The sequence below is a fragment of the Periplaneta americana genome, chromosome 6 (genome assembly GCF_040183065.1).
Source record: "Periplaneta americana isolate PAMFEO1 chromosome 6, P.americana_PAMFEO1_priV1, whole genome shotgun sequence".
NCBI classification, from domain to species: Eukaryota; Metazoa; Arthropoda; class Insecta; order Blattodea; family Blattidae; genus Periplaneta; species Periplaneta americana.
The window spans coordinates 6,871,009-6,896,243 of record NC_091122.1 but is presented as its reverse complement, the minus strand read 5'-3'; the positions used below and the strand labels follow the sequence as shown (position 1 = coordinate 6,896,243).

Genomic DNA, 25,235 nt, shown 5'->3' with positions numbered 1-25,235 from the left:
CTGTTAGATATTAGATTGTAGTGTAGACCTTGAAACAATTTTATAAAATTATGCAAATCTAGTTTTTCAGGTAAGGCTCCCTGTAAAGCAGATTTGAATAATTTCGAGGGAAAAATTGTTCCGGGGCCGGGTATCGATCCCGGGACCTCTGGTTGAAAGTACCAGCGCTCTGCCAACTGAGCTACCCGGGAACTCTACCCGACACCGTCTCAACTTTTCCCTTAATATCCACACAACTCGCGTGGGCTGACGAAACGCCAGAGACCCACATCGAGTGCACACAAACTCTGTGTGACTTGGAATTGTGGTTTTCTGTTAACGTACACAGTGACGTATATATTATGCAAATCTAGTCTTTCAGTTAAGGCTCCCTGTAAAGCAGATTTGAATAATTTCGAGGGAAAAATTGTTCCAGGGCCTGGTATCGATCCCGGGACCTCTGGTTGAACGTACCAGCGCTCTGCCAAATGAGCTACCCGGGAACTCGCGAGTTGTGTGGATATTAAGGGAAAAGTTGAGACGGTGTCGGGTGGAGTTCCCGGGTAGCTCATTTGGCAGAGCGCTGGTACGTTCAACCAGAGGTCCCGGGATCAATACCCGGCCCCGGAACAATTTTTCCCTTGAAATTATTCAAATTTTATAGAATATTCCGCAGTACTTTTTGTTAAACTGCTTCATTTCAGAATTACAGATACATGACTCATAATAAAAAATGACACGAGATTAGTCTGGCATTTAGAATTGGTCGAGAGATTTAGCACCATGATTCGTAGATAAAGGCCATTGGACCAGAAGACACAATAAAATATTTAGGAATAACTTTCAATGATGAACTGCAGTTTAATTCCGAAGAATTGATAGTTTCCATTCGTCAGGATCTTGAACTTTTAGTATCGATACCTATATTGCGGCCTGATCGAAAACTTAATGTCGTTACAGTCTTACTAATAAACCGTGTATAGTTTTTATACGAGACTTATGCAGAGTTGAGACAGAAAACGTTACTAATAAACCGTGAATAAGCTATGGACGTATAAACAGGCTGTAACTATACAATGGGAATTGCTTTGCATTAGCTATATACACGAAACCCCTTGTTTAAGCGTTGTATATAGGGAAAAAAATGGCCGCCCCTTTAACAGCTGTTCGTATCGACTTTATGATGATGTTTACCTTGTAACCACAGAAGAACAAACCAAAGATCATAGAATTATTAGAATAATATTGCTGTAGCTTGTACTCTTTGACCAAAATGTAGTGTGGTAATCGATTAGAGCCAGTTGTACTATCGATATTTAACACGCCACACTAGAGCGCTCTACCGGATCCAGTAGAGAAACTCAGATATTCTATTACCTTTCGTAACGAAGTAATGACGAAACTATGACGTAGCTGTGTAACAGTTATACTGTTATACACGACGTATGTAGTGATTATTAGTAAGGAATTTACACACGACTTATAAACGAGCTACTCATTGTATAAGTATAAGACAGTTAAACGTCTGTATATAGAGTTTTTATTAGTAAGACCGTTAGTCAATATATCTGGCCCATGCTCATATATCCCCTGGAAATGGCTCCCGTACATAAATTATCTCGAAGTTTTTTTGGAAGACGTTGAATAAGATCCTTCGAAGCTCTGTTAAAGAAATCCTTTTCCTCCCAGCTGATATTCCAAATAGCATGCTGTACGCTAGTAAAAAGTTAAAAGGACTTCAGTTAATAAAGGACTAATTGCGAGGTCGTGAATATGGATCATGGAGGACCCTTTCAGGACGGGGAAAATGTGTTGAGATGTATAGCGAAGTAACAGCCGCCAACAGTTGGATTGCAAACAAGAAAGGACTTTCGACTAGTGAATGGATATCTAGCCTGAAAATGACAGCAAATTTAGCAGCTGTTCGTTCCGTTCCCAGCACATCTCTCGTCGGTACCCGGTGCAGACATGGCTGCCCGGAGATTGAAACTTTAGCACACGTCTTGGGATTCTGTGAACAGGGATTGCTCTTGAGGAACTCTAGACATCATCTTGTAAGATCCAAAATTGCTGCCGCATTAAGAAATAAGTGCTGGATAGTAGAAGAAGAAATCTCCTGTCTAGCTGAAAATGGGTCAACGAGACGAGTAGATATTTTAGCGTACAATGCTGACACTAAACAGGGCATCATTGTGGACCCCACGATACGTTTTGGAGTAGAATGTCATCAGTCAGCCGAGGTCCACCTTGAGAAGAAGTCGATCTATGAGCCTACAGTCAACTATTTCAAGCTGAAATATGCCTTAATTCACGTTGAGGTATTCTGCTTGCTCATAGGTGCTCGAGGGACTATACCAGCTTTTTTCGAAGAATTTCGACGGCAGTTTGCTCTGCCAACATCTCTGAGGGATGACATTGTGATAATTGTGTTAAAAAAATCCTGCCAAATCCTAATTAATCACATGGTGCCACATTAATAGCAATTGCAATTTTTCACGCACTTTTCTTTGTTTCCCTTCTTTAAAATTTATTATACATATGTATAATAAATTTTTTGGAGGATATACTGAGTCCGTAAGGTCTACCCTCAATGGGGGGCAGTTTAATATTATTATTATTATTACGTAAGGTCTGTAACTAGGGACTTATTCTTTCCTACAATAATCTCTAGGTTAAACTGTAAACACATGATACCCGATTTCGTGCTTACGCAATTCATTTCAGGCCATGGAAAATTAAAAACATATTTTAAACGGTTCAAAATCAATAATGTAAATGAATCCATATACAAATGCGAGGAAAGCAACCAGTCTGTTCATCACCTCCTATTAGATTGCTCAATTTTCGAAAGAACTCGCCTCTTATTACTGTCACATGTCATCTGATGTTCTGGGCAATTTGAAAAGCCCCTGTGTTTTATGTTTAAAAAGAAATGCTGTTCAAGAGAATTTCAGAAATTCATATCACATATTCACAATTCACTATAAATAGCTATTTAATGTGTTTCTGCCATAGTAAGAGAAGTTGTAGTTAATGCAATTAGAAAGGGTATATGAATGTGTTAATTTTGTTTATATATATATTCACATTTCATGTCTGATTAGTGAAATATGTTACTAGTCAGCGATGTATGCAATTCTACCCCATTATCTCCTGGCTTAGTTGACTCATGAGTGATGCCTTTATTGGTGTCACTTATGAGGTTCCAATCAGTTTTCGGACTGTTGGCTAAATATAACTTACATGCTGAGTTTGGTGAATTGGGTAAAGAAATAAACGGTAATAGGTATTTCACAAGCAATAACATCTCAATGAAGTAAATTTTTAAATATTTATTTACACATTATGGAAGTTATGTACAGGTATTACTTTGAAAATTTAGCACGTAAGTAATATACACTGTGTACAAAACTGGTCACCAGATTATCACATAAAAAGCACTGCAAATGAAAAACCAACCTTCTGTCTCGCTATTTTTCGTAAATTATCTATGAAGTGTTCATAAATAAATGAATTTGAGAGCTTTTTCTCTGATTCTGTGACTTCATAACATAAAATTCTTGTAACACAAGTTTTACAAAAGCTCTTGATGTCCGTTGTATTGTATTTATTTACATTCCATGGTATTCGTACATCGCTTCACAGCTAGAATATGGAACATGTCAAAAAATCTGAATAGTATTACAAAGTCTTAGTAATACGTGTAAATAAGCCTACATACTATTTCTGTCAATTTTCTTTATGTTACTATGGTTACTGAGTTATTTAAAAATCTTATGATGTGCCCTGTCTCATGTTTATATTAAAATGGGTCGATATTTTTTACACCATCTGTAATACCCCAGACTACAGTCTGTTCTTACTGCAAATAAAATCAATTAAATTTTAATATCGTCTCTGCAGAACGAAGTCTTCGCTTCGATGTTTTGAACTATACCATCTCTCCGACCGGTTTAATTATGATTTCGTGGATCTGAAATGCATATGAATTCAGTAAAAATTATGATGATGATGATGATAATAATAATAATAATAATAATAATAATAATAATAATAATAATAATAATAATAATAATAATAATAAGTTATCTTGGAAATCTTGCTTCATTTTTTAATATGATTGCTATGTGATTTCCAAGTGGAAGACCAAATTATTTAGACACATTCCAATTTAACGCCTATATGACAATTTAAAAGGTATCTAAGTCATATAGTTTTAGCAGTGTTAATTCCGGAGTACCTCAAGGTTCAATTCTTGGCTCACTATTATTAACGATTTGTCTAAAGTAATTAAATATTCAAAATCTTCACTTAATACTGAAATTTTGAACTCTAGAGGTTTTTAAATTAATAGAAAATGTTTGTGATTTAGAATTTAGAAAATTAATACTAAAATGTTTATTAATGTGTTATAAATAACGTTTTAAATATTGTTATATGACACTTGAAATGGGACAAACATATCAACTTACTATCTGTGTAACAAATTACGTAAAATTATATATTGTTTTGTTCAGTTATGAAATTAACACATGTACTACGTATAGTTTACTTTGCTTTATTTCAGTCTAAAATTCAGTGTGGAATATTAGGAATAAAACTAACCTTAATCAACTAGATTTAGGTTATTACAAAGAAGATTAATTAAAATATGTGTAGAAAAACCTATTGATTATCCTACCAAAAAATTGTATTTAGAATTTAAATTCTTGAAAATATATAAAATTTATATCAATGCATCATTAAATTTTATACACAAAAATCACACATATTTCAGATCATGTACTCACAAATACAAAACCAAAGACATGGGTGCAATATGTTTGAACTCAAGTGTTTAACGAGCACTGCTTTCGACCATAGTATTAATATCGACTCTAGAATTTATGACAAATTAATAAAGTAATACATCAATTTAAACTCCAGCAGTTTTAAGATTTAAAAAATATATGTAAACAATTTATGAGTAATTATTGATATTTAGATGTTATTTTATATAATTTATGCATGTAACTTTATTATTTACGAATCTTCTCCTGACCACGAGATCACTCTCTTTCTCTTTCAGAGGAGTGCTAGACTTTTGTATATTCACAGTTTCATTGTATTATTATTATTATTATTATTATTATTTATTTATTTATTTATTTATTTATTTATTTATTTATTTTCGTTGTTAGTAATTCTATAGCATCGATTAGATGCTTTATGGTTGTGCTGACAGATGGAGTTACTTGTCAACAATGTGACGCTGAAACGTGTGTTCAGGTTACTGCCCAGCGACAGTCCTGATGCATTTTTATATTTGTGATGATTGGTTAATTAATATTAACCCGGCACACTCACAATCACACTCACATTCATACAAATTTCCAGACTCTAGACACCGAGGGAATTATTCTTCTTCAAGAAAAATTCACTGATAGGCGAACCCGGGAATCGAACCCGGGACCCCTGATCTGGAAGCCAGCATGCTAACCAACAGACCACGGAGGCAGTTTATATTATTTTTATTATTTTATTTTTTTACTATCTTTTTATGAAAATAAACTTATTATTATTATTTAATATATTATTGATTATGATTATGATAAGACATTTGGTAGGGTTTGGAAAGAGCTAGGATAAAAGTCTGTTGATCATAGCTTCCTTGACAGTGTTCACCAAAGTATTATTGTAGGACTATAGTAATTTAAAACGAGTGTATTTATCATCCCGTCTATTCCTTATGTTCCAGGATACGCACCTGCACGTGTGGTGGAGTTGCCAACGCATACGCCACTGCGTCAGCGACATCCTGGCCTTGAAGGCAGGGCACTTTGTCGTAGAATATGTCGCTGGCCTTTGCCGCCTCCAGAAACTCGGTCCTCACGACCCCCGGACTCACACACTGCAACAACATGTGAGTAAGGCTACAGCAGTGTTTATTATTCATGGCAGCTATGCGTATTTGTCTTAGTGCAGCAAGACAGTAAAAATGCCTACAGTGGTGATTTTTAATCATGGCCGTTGAATTCACAGCATCAGCTTACAGTTAAACTTATTTAGAACGAGTTTTAGGATGCCCATCGCGATATTTTTAACCATGGCTGCCACATGTGTCACTCGCGTTATGGAATGAGCTCTGGTTCAACTACTCATAGAGAAGGAATTTTTTCATGAAATTTCGACCACTATATGGAACCGATGCCCACCCGGCATCGTCATCGTGATGAATTTGGAGAGCTACAGTAGGTAGCAAAATTCGCTTACGAAAACTATCATCTTGTTAACCACACGATACCTTCATACCGATTGGATGATCGTTCACCTCTTCTGAGGCGTACGTAAGACTAGCAGTTGACTAGTCGGTCTACCGCGCCACATATTATTGCTTAAGTCAAATATAGACAATGTTCCTAGAGTTGTAATATAATATAGGCTTGTTTCTAAAATATATATTATCCGTCACGATTTGTACGATTTTGTTGGTTTTCACGACATAAACCAAATGTAATAAAAACACATTCTTGCCTAGTGTAACGTTCCTAGGTTTTGAAATATTGTATGATTCACGTTATCGTACTTACAGTGACTCGAATCTTGGACTTCTGGTTGACTAGTTCTCTACGAAGCCCCTCGGTGAGAGCTCTCACGGCGTGCTTGGATGCGGAGTACATGCGGAAAGGATGGTCCTCAGGGGGGACGATATGCCCCAAAATACTGAAACGCAAAATAATTCTGTCTAGAAATTACGTTTCTGCAATTGTAGCATTAAAACAAGCTTGTTATGACGCTATAAATCTTGCACAATTGTTCTAATTCCGGCACTGGTGCCAGAAAAGGTTACCTAGCAACTAGTATTCTATGATGTCATCACCGCCTTCACAATAAAATTTTATGCAACGTACCTTTAAGAAAAAGCTTGAAAACAACACCAAAATAACATTGTCTTGGAAACGGTTACTTAGCAACCATGCAATATATTAAGCCAATTTTATAGGGGAGAAGTGGGTACAGTGAGACAGGGAGAACAGTGAGATTTTTAATTAGATGGTAAATTTTTATGTTCAGTTGTATGTTGCATGAGTAAAGTAATAGTATTTTCATACTCGATTTGATTCTAGTTATAAAGGTGAGTGATGAAAAAATAATTCGTAATTTTTCACTCTAGAAGTAAAATTTTGGCTTGTGTTTAATGAAGATTATATTAGATATACAAATTAAATAGAAATATGAATGTTTTGTTACCTAATACTATGGTATTTGACGTTATGTTTTTCAAAGTTTCGTCTTTCTTGTTTCGATTTTGAAGTGATGGTGCCATTTTTAAACGAACTATGCGTAAAGGGAACAGTGAGACATGCCATTGAAGGGTACACTGAGACGTCTCACTGTTCCCATTTACCAATGATTTGCAAAAATAAACTGTAATTATATTACATTTACCGGTAACTAACATTAAAAATGAACATAATAGTAACCAATTTAGGAACTATAGCTTAAAATAATGGATACATTACATTTTAAAGGTTTCTTAAATAAATAATGATTCACAAAATTTAAAAAAATATATTAAAAATAATGAAGAATTAAATTAAATTCTTATAATTATAAGCTTTGTTGTCACCAAAAATGCATTTTATTTTTTAGCAAAAGTTTGAAAAGTCATGGAAAATTCACTTTTCCAAATGTTCAGATGTTTCTATGGTTTCGAAGTCAGACATCAAAATGATTCTAAATAAGTCTACAGAACATGTCAAGATAAAGAGACAGCAAGCTTTCGTTTCTTTTGAAATAAATGTAAATCATTTCAATGTCCGTTAATAGACACTGTGGTGTCTCACTGTACCCTCCTGAATGGGAACAGTGAGACATTTGCATTTTTCTTACAAACAGTCATTGTATATTATGTCCTTTATATATTAACATTTCTGTTTATGTATTATTGTACTCCATGTTTTAATGTATATTTCTGTTGCACTTCATTTTAAAAATACTTGAAATTTCTCTTGTATACATATTATGTCTTAATATTTTGTGTCTCACTGTACCCACTATTCCCCTAATAGTTTTTTTTTTTTACATATTTCAATGCTAGAATAACATAAAATTTTGATTGTAACACGTGTATAATCTTCAAAATTAGCCTCGTGCCGTAATTATCAAGATTATAGCTACACTATTTACATAAATTACTAATTTTATACAATAAAGTAATTTTTGGTATGATTACTTGGATTCTATTCTAACAGAAAAAAAAAGTATTAACCTGATTCATATCTGGAAGTTTTGGAACGATTTCAACATTATCATTTTCTCGCATGTTTTAATTCTGACAGCATTTGGTGTTGTTTACCAACCTGCCAATATGGATGATGTGTCCATCGTCAACGCCGCGAGATTTCATGCACTGAATGGCTTCTTTCGTGCAGATGCTCAAACCCAGGACATTTAGATTCATGATAGTTCTCCAGTTCTCTGCTGGTCCCTCTGTAACAGCAGTTAATTGCTTGTAAATTATTCATGTAAATAATAAAGGTAAATAATGAATAAAAATCAAAACAAAAAGCCTTTATAGGAAATAATCTCTAAATCCTTAATTTGGGATTCCACATGTGTGGATACACTGGCCCCTTCAACCTCTAAGACACCAGGATCTGCAGCAGAAAGTGCCGCTGTGAGCAAACACCATAAATATAAACATCTTGCAGATAATTGTATTTTTGTCCCTTTTGCGGTTGAAACGTTTGGATCATGGTGTAGTGAAGCCAAAGCTCTCATCTCCACCATAGGCAGAAGTTTAGTGCAGCTTTCTGGGGACCATCGAAGCAGTCAATACCTACATCAGCGCATTGGTATCGCTGTTCATCGCGGTTATTCTTGCACCCTTCCCCGAGTCCTTAATTAGATGAAATTTTCTTCCTTTAATTATTCAATTTATTTGTATTTTATTATAGTATACATGTCAATGTGAATACAATTTCCTAGTCTAAATTTAATTTTTTTATTTAATTTAAATTTATGTTGATGTCTGTTTTATCTTGAGCGTGTTTGTAAATCACATAAGTTATTGTTATATATTGAAGGTACATAAGAACTTACGATAGCATGAATGTCAACTGAATTAACTTATTTTAATGGACTATGAAACAGGACGGACGAATTTTAACCTTCATTGAGACAGAGAGATCAGTGTTTACTGTCTGTCTTTTTGAGCCCAATATCTGTACTTTTATATTGTGCCAAACAAGGTTATGTACAATATTTGAGTTCTTATTTAGAATAATATAAATAAAATCTCTAAGAAGTTAATTGTCCTAAATAACAAGACAATAGAACAGGTACTGCATTTCAACAATTTAGGAAGCGATATTAGTTATAAATATGATCAAGATCTAGAGATCTAGAGAGAGGTAGGGAATGATGTGTGGAAGAATCATAACTCTGAAAACTACACGAAGAGACAGACAATTACAATTTTATAAGATAATGGCTGTACCAACCCTCTTATATGAATAGTCCACTGCAAGAATGATGGATGTCACTTTCTTGTCGAAAATGAACCAAGACTGTCAATGCATAGCTTAAGACATATAGAATGTACATAGAGAGTTATATGGCATTGACACTGATAGTCATTGTCCAGTAATGATCGCAAAATCACAGTTAACCTTTGAGCGCTAAGCATTTCAAACTTTCAATTCCTTCTCCTGCAAAATGTAGGTGACATCCATCATTCTTGCAGTGGACTCTTCATATGGAAGTGAATCATGGATTCACAGAAAAAAGATATAAAAACCGAATCCAAACAGCAGAAATTAAATTCTTAAGGGCGTCAGAGGATGCACTAGAAGAGATAAAATACCAAATAAGAGATGAACTGAATATATATGCAGTGAATGATACAATTTTACAATACAGGCGAAATTGGAGAGACCATTTGCATAGAATGGAAGGATCCGTATCCTGAAAATAGCCTTGAATTATCAATCTTTAGGTAGAAGAAATGTGGAAAGACCAAGGAAAAGATGGGTAACAGGCCGAGGGCCCTAATACTTGACAGGAGGATGATGATGAAGAAATATAATAATAATAATAATAATAATAATAATAATAATAATAATAATAATAATAATAATAATTTATTTAATCTGACAGGATTAAGGCCATAAGGCCTTCTCTTCCATCCTACCAGATAGCACATATAAATACAAAAAAGAAATACAAACACTGATGAAAATTATACAAATTAAGTTAAAGCCCTATAGAGGGTCAACAGAGTCAAAAGTACATTATAGAGCTCTCATCGAGCTAATACAACGAAGAGAAAGAAAACAGAGATAGCAATGATGTTATTGATAACTGACAATAATAATAATAGTAATAATAATAATAATAATAATAATAATAATAATAATAGTAGCAATAATAATAATAATAATAATAATAATAATAATAATAATAATAATAATAATAATAATAATAATAATAATAAATACATTACATATTAATTTTCAATTTTACAACAGCATAGTTACAATATTTACTATATGTCATGGGTTAAGGTGAAGTTGCGTAACCCGACATGTGTTCAACAAACAATTCCACGAACTAGAATGTGATTTTTTAATTTAAATTTGAATTTTGATATTGTCCGACAGTCTCTGACGTGGTCAGGGAGAGAATTCCAGAGGCGTGGAATAGATATGCTGAAAGATGATGAGTATAGGGATGTTCTGTGCAGAGGAATAGAGAGAAGGTACATGTTCCGGGTTCGATGTAGTGAAAGGTAAACAAAACGAGATGCTAGGTAAGAGGGTGTGGAGGTGTGGATGATTTTAAATAGTAATAAGAGAGAGTTGAAGAATCTTCTTTCTTTAAGTGGACTCCAAGACAACAATTCTAGTGACGGTGTTACATGATCGAATTTTCTAATGTTACAAACGAAACGAACGCAGATATTGTGAACACGCTGTAGTCTATGGGCAAGATCAGTATTTAGATTCGTGAATAAAGAATCGCAATAATCGAAGTGGGGCATCACTAAAGTTTGGATCAGGTTCTTTTTAAGGCTGAGAGGTAAAACATTGGTTGAGTGTTTGAGGGAATGAATTATGGAAAAAGTTTTCTTACATATGTAGGTCACTTGACTTTGAAAATTTAAATTTGAATCTAAATATACCCCTAAATTTTTTACTGTCTTACTATATGTAATTGTAGTATTATTTATTTTTGTATTTGATACAGTGGCTAGATCTATTTTGTTTAATGCTCGTTGGTGGCCCATTATTATAGCTTGTGATTTGTCTGGGTTTAGTCTGAGTCCAAATTTTTGCGCCCATTGAGCTACAGATGCTAGATCTTCATTAATTCTGGTCACAGAGTCATTGATTGTACAAGTTCGGGAATGAATGTAAATAAGTGTAAAAAAATTGTATCCAGAATTTTGGCAGGAGCGCATACAAATGAAGTTTCACAAAACATAGATTAGTGTAGAAGTGTCATGTCGGGAAAACACTCACCCATCAGAGTGTTTTTGCTGTCTGCTCCCGCATTGTTAACAAGTACGTCGACACCTCCGAGATTGTCCCTGACCCACTGAAAGGTTGCCTTGATATCCTCCTCGTCGCTGACGTCACATTTGAGACAATACAGCTTGCCAGGCGCTGACTTCACTTGGTCCTCCAGAACCTGAACAAAGAGAAGTTCACAGCTTGTATTCCACATCTTGCTTAAGGACACTGAGCACTTAAGGACCGTTTACAGTGCTTGAAAACCCGAATATTGCAAGCCTTTGTATATTAAGCACTAAAAGATAATTGAATGAAACTTTACAACAATATAATTTTAATATATTGGTCTGACCCAATATTTTGGGTTTGCCCTGCGACACATTATAGCTCACAATAAAATTTGAAATGAAAATAATACATTATGCAACGGGCCTATAATGATAGTAATTAAGAAGCGAGTATGGATATTTATGAAACGAGCGCAAGCGTATGTTGTGAGATGTGTGCAGACGCGAAAGTATTGATTTTTTTCGAGGAACAGATGTCCACATTGACCTTGCTAGGCCATAAGAACCTACAGAGATAACATTCAAATTAAATTATACATTGAAAAACGAGATGACAAATTGAATTTATTTGAATATTATTTACAATTAACGCTAATTAGTATAGTAACAGAACAAAACCTTCTGTGACAGTATTGGATTTCCAGCCTCCGTGACTTTTCGCTAATTCTCTTTCGATTGCATATCCGAGAATAATCGATACTTGCGGTTTTATAACGGTAGAAAGCTGACCTGTCATTGGCTGAACAGTTGTAACCTGAGTCGTCACTGGCTGAAAGACCTGACCTTTAATGAGTAGGTGTACTTTAATGACATGCATTAAAGGTCTGCTACCAGGTGTATAATTACTACATTTCGGCATGGTCGAGCATACATTATATAAACATGTTTCAGACAAAATTAAGACATAAGAAGAAAAATAGAACCAAATATATTTTAAATTGAATGTACACCATAAAGATGCTGACGAAATATCGCTACAGAAAATTTTATAATGGTGGTGACGATGGCATCTTGAAGATCTCTCGTCAGCTTGTATTTTTCCCTCCACTTTACAAATGCTTTCGGAATGGTGCCTCTCGCTCCGAAGAAGAGACCGGTAACTGTGATTTTTTCTATGTTGTATTTCGCCGATAGGTACTGAATCTTGGGCTCGTAGATTTTGTTTTTCTCTTCGTTCACTTCAAATGGTTGAGTGGCTGAGATTTCATATCTGATCGCAGGATCAATTATTTCGGCTGTCTGTTTATTCCTATTTATAGCTATGATATCGATCCTACGATTGCTCCCACCATCAGCAATACAATGAACTTCCTCGTGAACGTCTAGATTTTTGGATCAAACTTAATATTTTTTATGCAAATAGTAAGCAATAATTTTTACAGTCTTATTATTTTCTTTTTAATGTCCATATTCTTGTATGCAGAATTACGGCAACCTAAAGTAGGGTTACCAGATTTTTTTTCACACTTTTTCCAGGACAGATATGAAAAAAAAACTACTTTTAACATTTATTTTAGTTTGCTATTCACTTGTATTACTTTTACACGTTTTAATGGATTAAAATACTCATTTTGTTTACATAACATAACTATCCATTAAACTTAATTATTATTTGAACTACTGATATTTTCATCAGAGTGAATTTTTTTAAGAACATCTTCTCTGGATCAACAATTTTGCAGCAACATCCTGTCTGGAGCAGTTTCTAAACTCATTCTGAATTTTTGGGATATCCATATCATGTTCACTGGAGCATTACATCCAGGAAGACAAAGATACTTCAATCAACTTCTGCAGTTGTGTACAGGAAATCATTTTCTCAGAGAAAAATTAAAAATGTTCACTTAATTTTGAGCAAAGATCAGTATTTTCTTCATTCGGCTCTCTGAAGCCATATATTTCTTCAAGGAATAAATTTAATCAGAAAATTATTTCGTCCAGTTCAAGATCATCTACGTTTGAAGAAAAAATAATGAACTGTCTCTTAAGATTATTTTTTTTTGGAGAAGATATCAACAATATACAATCCGTAGGTATCTTATCTTGTGGTTGAGAGATATTCAACAACTTTTCATACAATTATAATTAACGCTGAAAATCCAGGGATATCCGAGGACAAATTATTAAATTCGGGGACATTTCAGGGACGAATTTTGTTCGGGAACAAAGAGCAAAATTCGGTGACCGTCCGCGGAAGACGGAGACATCCGGTAACCTTACCCTAAGCATGCATGAAGTTTCACAAAATGTATATTAGTTCAGACGAGATTTTTATTTTTGTTTAGGGGAGAGTCGGGTAGTATCGGACATCGGGTAATATCGGACAGTCAGTTTCTTTCATCTAGCACACGATAATAGTACCTGGTTGACATGGTTACGTTTCTGTGATGTCGCATAGAGAAACGTAACCATGCCATTCAGGTACTACCATATGGTGATAGATGAAAGAAACGCAATGTCCGATACTACCCGACTCTCCCCTACACATATTTCGGTACACGTTTCCCTCATATTGTTTGATATGTGACTTTACATTTTTATATTTTGTGGTAAACAATATTTCTGACAATTCAAAACCAATCATGTTCAGGCATTTATTGAGAACTTTTTGTAGTAAAAATAATAATTTTAAAATAAGAAAAACTGAATCTTGTTGATTTGTAATTTGAGGTACTAATTGTAGAGTTTATCCTTAAAAACGTGCAGTAACAGTTTCATTAAGATATTTTAATCTTCGTTTTGTTTGTCAGATAAGATATGATTTATACAGATTCAATTGAAGCATCTGTCAAGCAAACATTCTGATGAGGGCAGATAAAAAAGTTCAATTTTTTTTCTTCCACCATGTTAATAATGTCAAAAGATGTGCTATACAAATTTTGGCCACTCGAATGCAATTAACAGGCTGTCCAGAAAGTAATTTTCCCTTGGGCCGTTTACAGAAAAAAACCACAATTGCATAGAAATATTTATTGAAACAGTTACAGGAATTGTTGTGCTATTTGTCAACATATCCCCCACTGGAATTGAGACATTTGTCATACCATGGGATCAATTTTTGTATCTTTGTATCGTAGAAGTCAGCTGCCTGGGTTCGGAACCAGGGTTTGACAGCCGTCTGCACCTCTCTGTCGATTCCATGATATAAAAAATGTTTCAGTTCTAGGGGGGAATATGTTAAAAAAATAGCTTAACAATTGCTGTGTCTGTTTCAATAAATTTTTTTCCAATGAAATTGTGTTTTCTTTCTGTTAACGGCCCATGGCGAACATATTTTTTTACGGCCCTCGTAATTGCGGTCGAGTGGCCAAAATTTGTATAAGTACTTTTTTTGATTTTACTGACATGGTGAAAGAAAATAACTTTTTTATCTGCTCCCCATCAGAATGTTTGCTTGTGAGAGATGATACCGTACTTTCGGAGTAATGATTGAATGTGAAAACTTTCTTGTGGTCCACTTTGAGCTGTAGATGAGCGTACCTTAATTTTATCCACTCTTCTGGCCACCGCAACGACTTTAAGTCCTTTCTGAACCAGATCAACAGCAATGGCTGCCCCGATACCAGCGCTGGCTCCAGTTACCATGGCGACGCGTCCCGACCAACGTTCCATGTTGAATAAGACAAAATAGCTGAATCTGAGACACAAAAGTTACATATTTGTAATTATTATTGTAACGTAGATACATTTAAACGTTATACAATTTTAAAATGATATAATTACCAACAAAAAATAACATAACAATGACGGTAAGAATTGAAACGTTACTTTCAACTTTCCATATACCAGATTACCGTCGCATGAACATAATAAAATAATTTTAAATTAAAATAAAATAAAAATTGAACTTAATTAGGAAATGGAGTAGTTTTCTTTGGCTGACCTGTCTTCTATCACGTTTTAAACCTTCTTCCCCATGTTTTTTAAAACTCCTTTTTCAGTATTTTACAGTTTCTAGGTTTCGCTGGACAATATTTGCTATCATAGTCAATGGAAGCCCTGCTTCCCACGTCCTTGATGCGTCCATGCGTATATGATATGATAGTTTGCAAAATAACTTTGATCTGTCATTAAATAAATCACACAAAGCCTAGACAAACATGCTGAACACTGTTATGATTGTAGAAATAAAAACAGTGTAGGCCTATATAATACTCGTACGTTCTGAATTTATTTTATTTTCCAAAGCCCCCCTGAAAATACAAAAATCTGCTGGGACATAAAAATTACCTTGAATTTGTACTCAACGTCAATGTACATAGACGGCCATTAAAATACGTATGGAATTTACATTCATCATAACGATATCGACATTAAAGAAGGCTGTGGTCAATAATTGCTATTGTTGCGGCCTGGATGTTGAGAATTATTTCGAAAAGTTAATGGCCAGTTTGTCCAAGTAATGTTTAATTTTGCTTAACGAATGTTAAATTAACAGTCTGTTTATTTTTAACGCTTTGTTAATGTATTTTCCATTTGTTCAACATAATTTTGTTTGAGATAACCAACACTTAACTATAACCCTAGATCATATATATGTAACAGATAACTCATCGTTATGTTAAAATCGGCAGCACTTTGAAGAGAATAACCGCCAGGATCGCCACCCGTCCGCCGTAAACGAACACGGGATGGCAGTACAGCCGCTAATGCAATTTAAATGGGAATTATGACGTGACTTCTTATGTAACAACTAGATGGCAGCGTAGTAAACCTGGCAAAAGTTGTTAACCTCAAAGCCAATAAGACCGACCTATCTGGGTATATATGATCTAAGCTATAACGTCTGTTAGCACTATTTTAACTACTCAACAGCAGTTGGTAATGATTCTACACATGTAAGACAATTTTTGATTGGCTAAAATTAATCTTTAAATTCTATATTATAGAGTGAGTCATGAAACTTGCATAAAATGACAACCTGTTATAGTAGGTTATGCTCCATAAACAAGCAGTTGACAAATGAAAGTTGTAGGTGACGTGCTGAATAATAATTACAAAGTAAGGTTATATTTCCTCATTGCTATTATGGATACGAAATACGAAAGAAATAAAATAACACTGATGTATTTAAACAGTCCAAAGTATTTTTTAAATGTTATATTACCAGTCATATGCTAAACATTCCCTACAGAGAGACACAAAATATTAATTTCGCAACTTCTGTTCGAACAGCTGTGGAGACATCGGCCATATTTAACTAACTGTTAAACGAGTTAACTGCCCGAAATCCTACATTTAAAATTAACAAACTGTTAACAACCTGTTAAACCGAACCGGTGTTGAAAACATGCAATTTTATTAATTAACAAACTGTTTAGAGCTTAACAGTCGTTAAATTTTCTAACAATACTTGGAAAAACCGGCCATAAGAGTAAAATAAAAAATCTCGTTAACATATACACCGCTATTACATTATAAAACGCTCTTCTTTTATTTCAATAAAATATAAAGATTAACTTCTTCTGTACGTAGGTACTGTCTGTCTTTTGTTTCCCTATGAGTCCCTGAAAACAGTCTGAAATCCCAAGCTTATTTTTTTAATACTCTCTGCATACGTCTACACAAAATCAAATGTCATTTGTTTTCTTAAAGCTTTGCGATGTGCTCGTCTATAAAATGTTTAGTTCTCGTTGCTATGGTAGTAGGTTTACAGACAAAAGTCAAAACGTATGTTGCATTTTATTCAGTTCACAAGCATTGGCGAATAGCTGTAGTGTTTCAAGATGCTTCGTATAGCTAATCTATTCAGTGCTATCAAGGTCTGGAGATAATCCACATTTCTGTCCCTTTAAACTATTATGTAATACGTTTCAAAATGCATAATAAGCAGTTGTTTTCCTCATTCCTTATCAGAACGTTTATCAGATATCAATTTATTAGATGTTAAGTTTTTATGCATTTTAAAGATAAAGTTTTGCAAGTCATTCGGCGATTACAAAGAAGCTGAAAGATTCGACTTCATGACAAATTACATATTATAAGATATCATGTATACAAGAAATATTCTCTTACTAGTATAAAGGAATATTGTTATTTAACGGGCGTATTGAATATTCTTATTAAATAAACTTCCATCTTTTAAGAAAATGCGTTGTTTTTTGAAAGCTTCGAAATTTCATTTAACGTCGAAATATTTTTCTTTAGACTAGCACAAAAAGGAAGTAAAATGACAACAGAATATGATTTAAAGTTTTATGAAGCATTAAAACAAATTCTGTGTGCTTCTAAAGGGCCTCATACTCGCAAAGACTTAAGTCTGAATTGTATGATTGTCCATACATAATCAGATCTACCGCCTAGACTTACAAATTGACCAAGAAGTCGTAAGAGGTCGTTGAAAAATAATTATTTTCCATGGAAAAATTTTATAACTTGAGAAATACTATTCTTTAATGACTCTGCGTTAATTTGTTCGCCATTTTGAAATAGTTTCTCAAATCTGTACCTTCATAGCTTGCCGTTATTTCGCTACAGAGAACTGCTTTCAATGAAACAATGACGAAATCTCAACCACATGCTCGTTTGTTTCTGTGTTTATTTTTTCGACCGGTGAAATGATGATAATAAGGATCATTATAATACTGATAATGATACTGATGAAAATAATGATAATAATGTTAACGATAACAAAGATAATAAAATGATTAAGACAATAATTATAATGATCATAATGTTGATAACCATCGAAAATAATAATAATAATAATAATAATAATAATAATAATAATAATAATAATAATAATATTAACAGTAATAATGGTACTATTGAAAATATTGATAATATTAATGATATTGTTAATAATTATAGTAATTGTAGTCATAATGATGATAATGGTTATACTAATATAATAATAGTAATAATAATGATAATAAAAATGCTTAAGATAATAATAATAATGATTACAATATTTATAATAACAGTAATAATGCTAATGATAATATTAATAATGGTAGTATTGAATATAGTGATAATATTAATGATATTGTTAATAATTATAGTAATTGTAATAATAATTATGATAATGTATGTATGTATGTATTTATTTACACTGCAAGTGGGCAAGCACCCGGTGGCAGTGGTATATACAATATTAACAATACACAGTTAAAATGATAAGCAATACACAATAAAATTTACAATACATAATAAAATTTACAACACATATACATAATGGTTATAATAATATAATGATAATAGTAATAATAATAATGATGATAAAATGTTTAAGATAATAATAATAATAATAATAATAATAATAATAATGATTACAATATTTATAATAACAGTGATAATGATAATTTTAATAATGGTTGTATTGAAACTTACTGTAGAAATTCGTAACAAGCTGTTTTTTTACGGTGATGGGTTGTTAGCCCTTCGCCCAACAAATATTGTACGAAATGGAAATATAAATATTGGAGATTTATCCTTCGAAGAGGTGGAAAAATTCAAATATCTTGGAGTAACAGTAAGAAATATAAATGACACTCGGGAGGAAATTAAACGCAGAATAAATATGGGAAATGCCTGTTATTATTCGGTTGAGAAGCTCTTATCATCCAGTGTGCTGTCCAAAAATCTGAAAGTTAGAATTTATAAAACAGTTATATTACCGGTTCTTCTATATGGCTGTGAAACTTGGACTCTCACTCTGAGAGAGGAACATAGGTTAAGGGTGTTTGAGAATAAGGTTCTTAGGAAAATATTTGGGGCTAAGCGGGATGAAGTTACAGGAGAATGGAGAAAGTTACACAACACAGAACTGCACGCATTGTATTCTTCACCTGACATAATTAGGAACTTGAAATCCAGACGTTTGAGATGGGCAGGGCATGTAGCACGTATGGGCGAATCCAGAAATGCATATAGAGTTTTAGTTGGGAGACCGGAGGGAAAAAGACCTTTAGGGAGGCCGAGACGTAGATGGGAGGATAATATTAAAATGGATTTGAGGGAGGTGGGGTATGATGATAGAGACTGGCTTAATCTTGCACAGGATAGGGACCGATGGCGGGCTTATGTGAGGGCGGCAATGAACCTTCGGGTTCCTTAAAAGCCATTTGTAAGTAAGTAAGTAAGGTTGTATTGAAAATATTGATAATATTAATGATATTGTTAATAATTATAGTAATAATTATGATAATTATTATGATAATATAATAATAATAGTAATAATGATAATGATAATAAAATATTTAAGATAATAATAATGATTACAATATTTATAATAGTGATAATGATAATGATAATAAAGGTAGTATTGAATATATTGATAATATTAATGATATTGTTAATAATTATCGTGATGTAGTAATAATTATGATAATGACTATAATAATATAATACTTATAATAATAATAGTAATAATAATAATAATAATTGCAACGATGATAGTGACGAAAAATTCTATTGAATTATAACAGTAATGATACTAATGACAATGATAATGATAATATTAATAATGATGTTTTCGAAAATAATGATAATATTAATTATATTGGTAATAATTATAGTGTTTGTAGTAATAATTATTATTATAGTAATAATAACAATGATAATAAATAATAATAATGGTCATAATGTATTATTACTTTTATTATTATTGTATGATCAAACTCCATCCAGTAGCAGCCTAGTTCTGAAAAAAATACTGTATACAGGCGGACGGACAGACAGACAGCTAGAGTTATTAAAATCATTTTTTCGCTATCAAGAAATGCTTTTGGTAAAAGTCGCGAAATCAATTCTTTTCCGTCGTCACAAACTCCAGTAGATAGAACAAACAAAATTTCTGTCATGAAATCAGTGTCATTACAATATGGCTCTACTATAAATCTTACTTCGTGTGCAGGATATCGAACTCTAGTGATTTTGACTATTAAGTGTGTATACAATTGCCATTCTTACCTACGACTGAAGTTCTGGAATAGCTGTTGCTGCTATGAAGAACGCATCGGAGATTTTCATTTTATACTCTTGCAGATAAAAATCTGCAGTTATTGAACTGTGATTGGTTATTGTTGTGGATATATGGAAGTGACGTCAAATGGTGACTAGCCGTTAAATCTGATGTCTTTGTGATCTGATATCTTTACACTATCTCTGGCCTTCCATCAATCTCTGCAGAACTGGCATGAGATACAACAAAGAGCTATAATATCAGTAACACTTAAGAGATTACAAGAGCGATACAACAAAGCTCTTCATGAAGAGCACTTGAGAATTGTATTGCTTAACCATATCGGTTTGTGACACAACTGTTGAGGCGTACCTAGCTGCACTCTAGTGAACAACATATCACGGTTGTTGTACCTTGTAATATATTATTTAATTACATATTATAATCCTCTTCTTTAATGCTAAAAAATTACAGCATGTGTCCATTTACTGTTAGCTTCAAATTATCCATAAATTGTTTAACATAAAAACGCTAACACCGAATATTGAACATAAAAATCGGGGCTATTAACGTATGTTTCAAAATCAACTGGTCATGATACTCAGATTGTCCCAGAAATGCAACTATTAAATTTAAGGCATGTTAGATGCAAAAAAATTACAGCATGTGTCAATCTACTGTTAGTTTCAAATTATCCATAAATTGTTTAACATAAAACCGCAAACAAAGAATATGGAATATAAAAATCGCGGGTATTAACGTGTGTTTCAAAATCAACTGGTCATGATACACAGATTGTCCCAGAAGTGAAACTATTAAATTTAAGGGATGATAGATGCAAAAAAATTACAGGATGTGTCCATCTACTGTCAGTTTCAAATTATCCATAAATTGTTTAACATAAAAACGCAAACAACGAATATGAAATACAGTATAAAAATCGGGGCTATTAACGTATGTTTCAAAATCAACTGGTCATGATATACAGATTGTCGCAGAAGTGCGTCTGTTAAATTTAAGGGATGATAGATGCAAAAAAAAAAAATTACGGCTTGTGTCCATCTACTGTTAGTTTCAAATTATCCATAAATTGTTTAACATAAAACCGCAAACACCGAATATGGAATATAAAAGTCGCGGGTATTAACGTATGTTTCAAAATTAACTGGTCATGATATACAAATTGTCCCAGAAGTGCAACTATTAAATTTAAGGGATGGTAGATGCAAAAAAATTACAACATGTGTCAATCTACTGTTAGTTTCAAATTATCCATAAATTATTTAACATAAAACCGCAAACAAAGAATATGGAATATAAAAATCGGGGGTATTAACGTGTGTTTCAAAATCAACTGGTCATGATACACAGATTGTCCCAGAAGTGAAACTATTAAATTTAAGGGATGGTAAATGCAAAAAAATTACAGCATGTGTCCATCTACTGTTAGTTTCAAATTATCCATAAATTGTTTAACATAAAACCGCAAACAAAGGATATGGAATATAAAAATCGGGAGTATTAACGTATGTTTCAAAATCAACTGGTCATGATACACAGATTGTCCCAGAAGTGAAACTATTAAATTTAAGGGATGGTAGATGCAAAAAAATTACAGGATGTGTCCATCTACTGTTAGTTTCAAATTATCCATAAATTGTTTAACATAAAAACGCAAACAACAAATATGGAATACAAAAATCGGTGGTATTAACGTATGTTTCAAAATCAACTGGTCATGATATACAGATTGTCGCAGAAGTGCGTCTGTTAAATTTAAGGGCTGGTAGAAGGGATTAAACAAACTTTTTGGTAGAATACTTTGGGGTTGGCGTCGCGCCCTTATCCTGCTAGACGGCGTTAGGGATTGGAGACGATGTGTCACTAGGATTGCCAACTGCAAGGGACGGAAATTCAGGACACATTGAAAATAATTCTGCATTTAAAAATAAGTTTATATTTACCAGTTTAGGTGGAAAAGAAAAGGACAGGCAAACTTAAGGTGAATGTTACTTATATTCCGGCCACTACAGGAACTTGATAAAATACTTCCAAAATGCGTTAGATTTAAAATGCGTATAGCCTATACGAAAATCGTCGTGCGTGAACGAAGAATACCGCCATATTTCTTTAATGTTACAGTGGGTTTCAGTGTTGCCAACATAGTATTAATATACACACCTAATCAAACCTTACATAACCTTTCTCAATACTACACACCTAATGAAACCTAACCTAACCTGTTACACAATATTACACACCTGTAGTAACATTCCTCATACTTAGTATCATTTTTTTTTTTCATATATTGCCGGCTCTGCCAATCGTATCGTGGAAGTGCATCGTACTAATTTGAAGAAGAATCAATGGCGACTTTCATAATAGTAAAATTTACATGTTTCGTGATATACTAGGCCTAAATGTGTTAATGTAGTTATAATTCTCTATATATGGTACAGTAAGATTTTAAATGTGATGTGGTTGTGATAAAAGTATTGAAAATTGCTTTATAGCGCCACATTCGCAGTGACAAAAGTGTGCAATATTCGTTCAGTGGCCGGTGGATACTCTACATTGACCAAACTTAGAAGTGAAATGAATTCACACAATAGGAAAAATAAATTTAAAGAAATGGGGGGGGGGGGAGGTTGGCTAAATGGAAGTATCAGATAAAAATTATAGTTGGTCAGGTCACGTACAAACCACGCACGAGTCACTGAACTGAAAACTGTGAACTAAGGCACTGGTTATCCTGGCTGTGCCAGCTGACTTTAGTTGAGGAGAATGGTCCAGGAATGGGGTAAGCACGCGTGGCAAATACAGTCCATTGCTCGATCTTGATTCGTCAGTTCGAAATGCGCTGACAATAATGGTTGTAATGTGGATTTGTTTATTATTTATTCATTTATTTACTTGTTTATTTATTTATTATTTATTTACTTGTTTATTTATTTTTTAATTATTCACTTATTTATTTGTTAATTTCTTTGTTTAGGTATTTATTTGTTTGTATATTTATTTATTTACTTAGCGGTACTTATTTATTTACTTATTTATTTATTTTATTTATTTGTTCATTTATTCAGTTATTTATGTATTTACATATTCATTTGTTTATTTATTATTTTTTGTATATTTATTAGTTTATTTATGTATTTATTTATTTATTCATTTATTCATTTTTTTATTTATTCATTTATTTATTTGTTAATTTATTTGTTTGTATATTTGTTTATTTACTTAGCGGTACTTATTTACTTATTTATTTATTTTATTTATTTATTTGTTCATTTATTCAATTATTTATGTATATACTTATTTATCTGTTTATTTATTATTTTTTGTATATATATTTATTTATGTATTTATTTATTCATTTATTCAGTTATTTATTTATTTTTTATTTATTAACTTATTTATATGTTAATTTATTTGTTTGTGTATTTATTTATTTACTTAGTGGTACTTATTTATTTACTTATTTATCTATTTGATTTATTTACTTATTTATTTGTTCATTTATTCAATTATTTATGTATTTACTTATTTATCTTTTTATTTATTTTTTGTATATTTATTTGTTTATTTATGTATTTATTTAGTTATTTATTTATGTTTTAATTACTCACTTATTTATTTATTTGTTAATTTATTTGTTTAGGTATTTATTTGTTTGTGTATTTATTTATTTACTTACCGATACTTATTTATTTTATTTATTTACTTGTTTTTTGTTCATTTATTCAATTATTTATGTATTTACTTATTTATCTGTTTATTTATTATTTTTGTATATTTATTTATTTATGTATTTATTATTTATTTATTTATTTATTTATGTTTTATTTATCCACTTATTTATTTGTTATATTATTTCTTTAGGTATTTATATGTTTGTGTATTTATTTACTTACCGATACTTATTTATTTTATTTATTTACTTATTTATTTCTTCATTTATTCAGTTATTTATATATTTAGTTATTTATCTGTTTACTTATTTTCTGTATATTTATTTGTTTATTTATGTATTTATTTACTTATTTCTTTCTCTATTTACTAATTATTTATCTACTTATTAATTTTTTATTTACTTATTTCTCTTTCAAAACAATCATTATCCACTTTAATTCTCTTTTAAACTTGAGGTGTCACACTCATTGCAGACGGATGGCGCAATTTTTCACTTCAGCATGTTTTAAACTTGTGTAACAAGAAATTATGCTTGTCACAACTTTGAGAATTTATCCTGTCAGCAGAAATCTTCAAGAGGCTCTTAAATAGATTGTGCAGGTAATTGTGATAAACAGCGATAAGTAAGGGAAGGACATGTGGCACAATGTATAAGATAACAGGATCCCAGCAGCGTATATAAAGCAGTGCATTGCAGGAATGATAGCGGAGCAGTGGTCACTGTGGGATCAGACGTTTTCCTCAGAGCTGTCTTTATTCAATTGTGAACGTTTTTGAGGTTGCAAACCACCGCCAGTTCCAAGGGATTTAATGACCAACTGTAGCTGTCCTTCAGGGTATTTACGTGCAGTCATTTGGGGTAACTTTGTACCACTTCTATTATATATATATATATATATATATATATATATATATATATATATATATATATATATATTTTGAAGCCTGGAATCCAGAGTTTTTCAGAAAAATAGAGCTTTCAGTGAAGCGTTAGTTTTCCTACATAATTTTCATATTTTCCAAAATCAATCTTTCGTCAGTTTTGAGAACTAATGCATAATTTTAGAATAAAACAAAACACACACTAGCCTACAATAA

General features: G+C 32.4%; 1 protein-coding gene across 1 annotated transcript; it reads right to left on the bottom strand.

Moving 5' to 3' along the window:
• Window positions 1–3,296: 3,296 nt before the first annotated feature.
• On the bottom strand, window positions 3,297–20,514 carry LOC138700938 (dehydrogenase/reductase SDR family member 11-like). Its single transcript, XM_069827380.1, has 7 exons — window positions 20,453–20,514; window positions 15,023–15,179; window positions 11,484–11,652; window positions 8,322–8,451; window positions 6,549–6,681; window positions 5,726–5,869; window positions 3,297–3,952 (listed from the first exon to the last, which is right to left on the bottom strand). Exons 2-7 carry the CDS (start codon window positions 15,152–15,154, stop codon window positions 3,911–3,913), a joined length of 750 nt encoding a protein of 249 aa, XP_069683481.1. The 5' UTR covers window positions 15,155–15,179; window positions 20,453–20,514; the 3' UTR covers window positions 3,297–3,910.
• Between the last annotated feature and the right edge of the window lie 4,721 nt (window positions 20,515–25,235).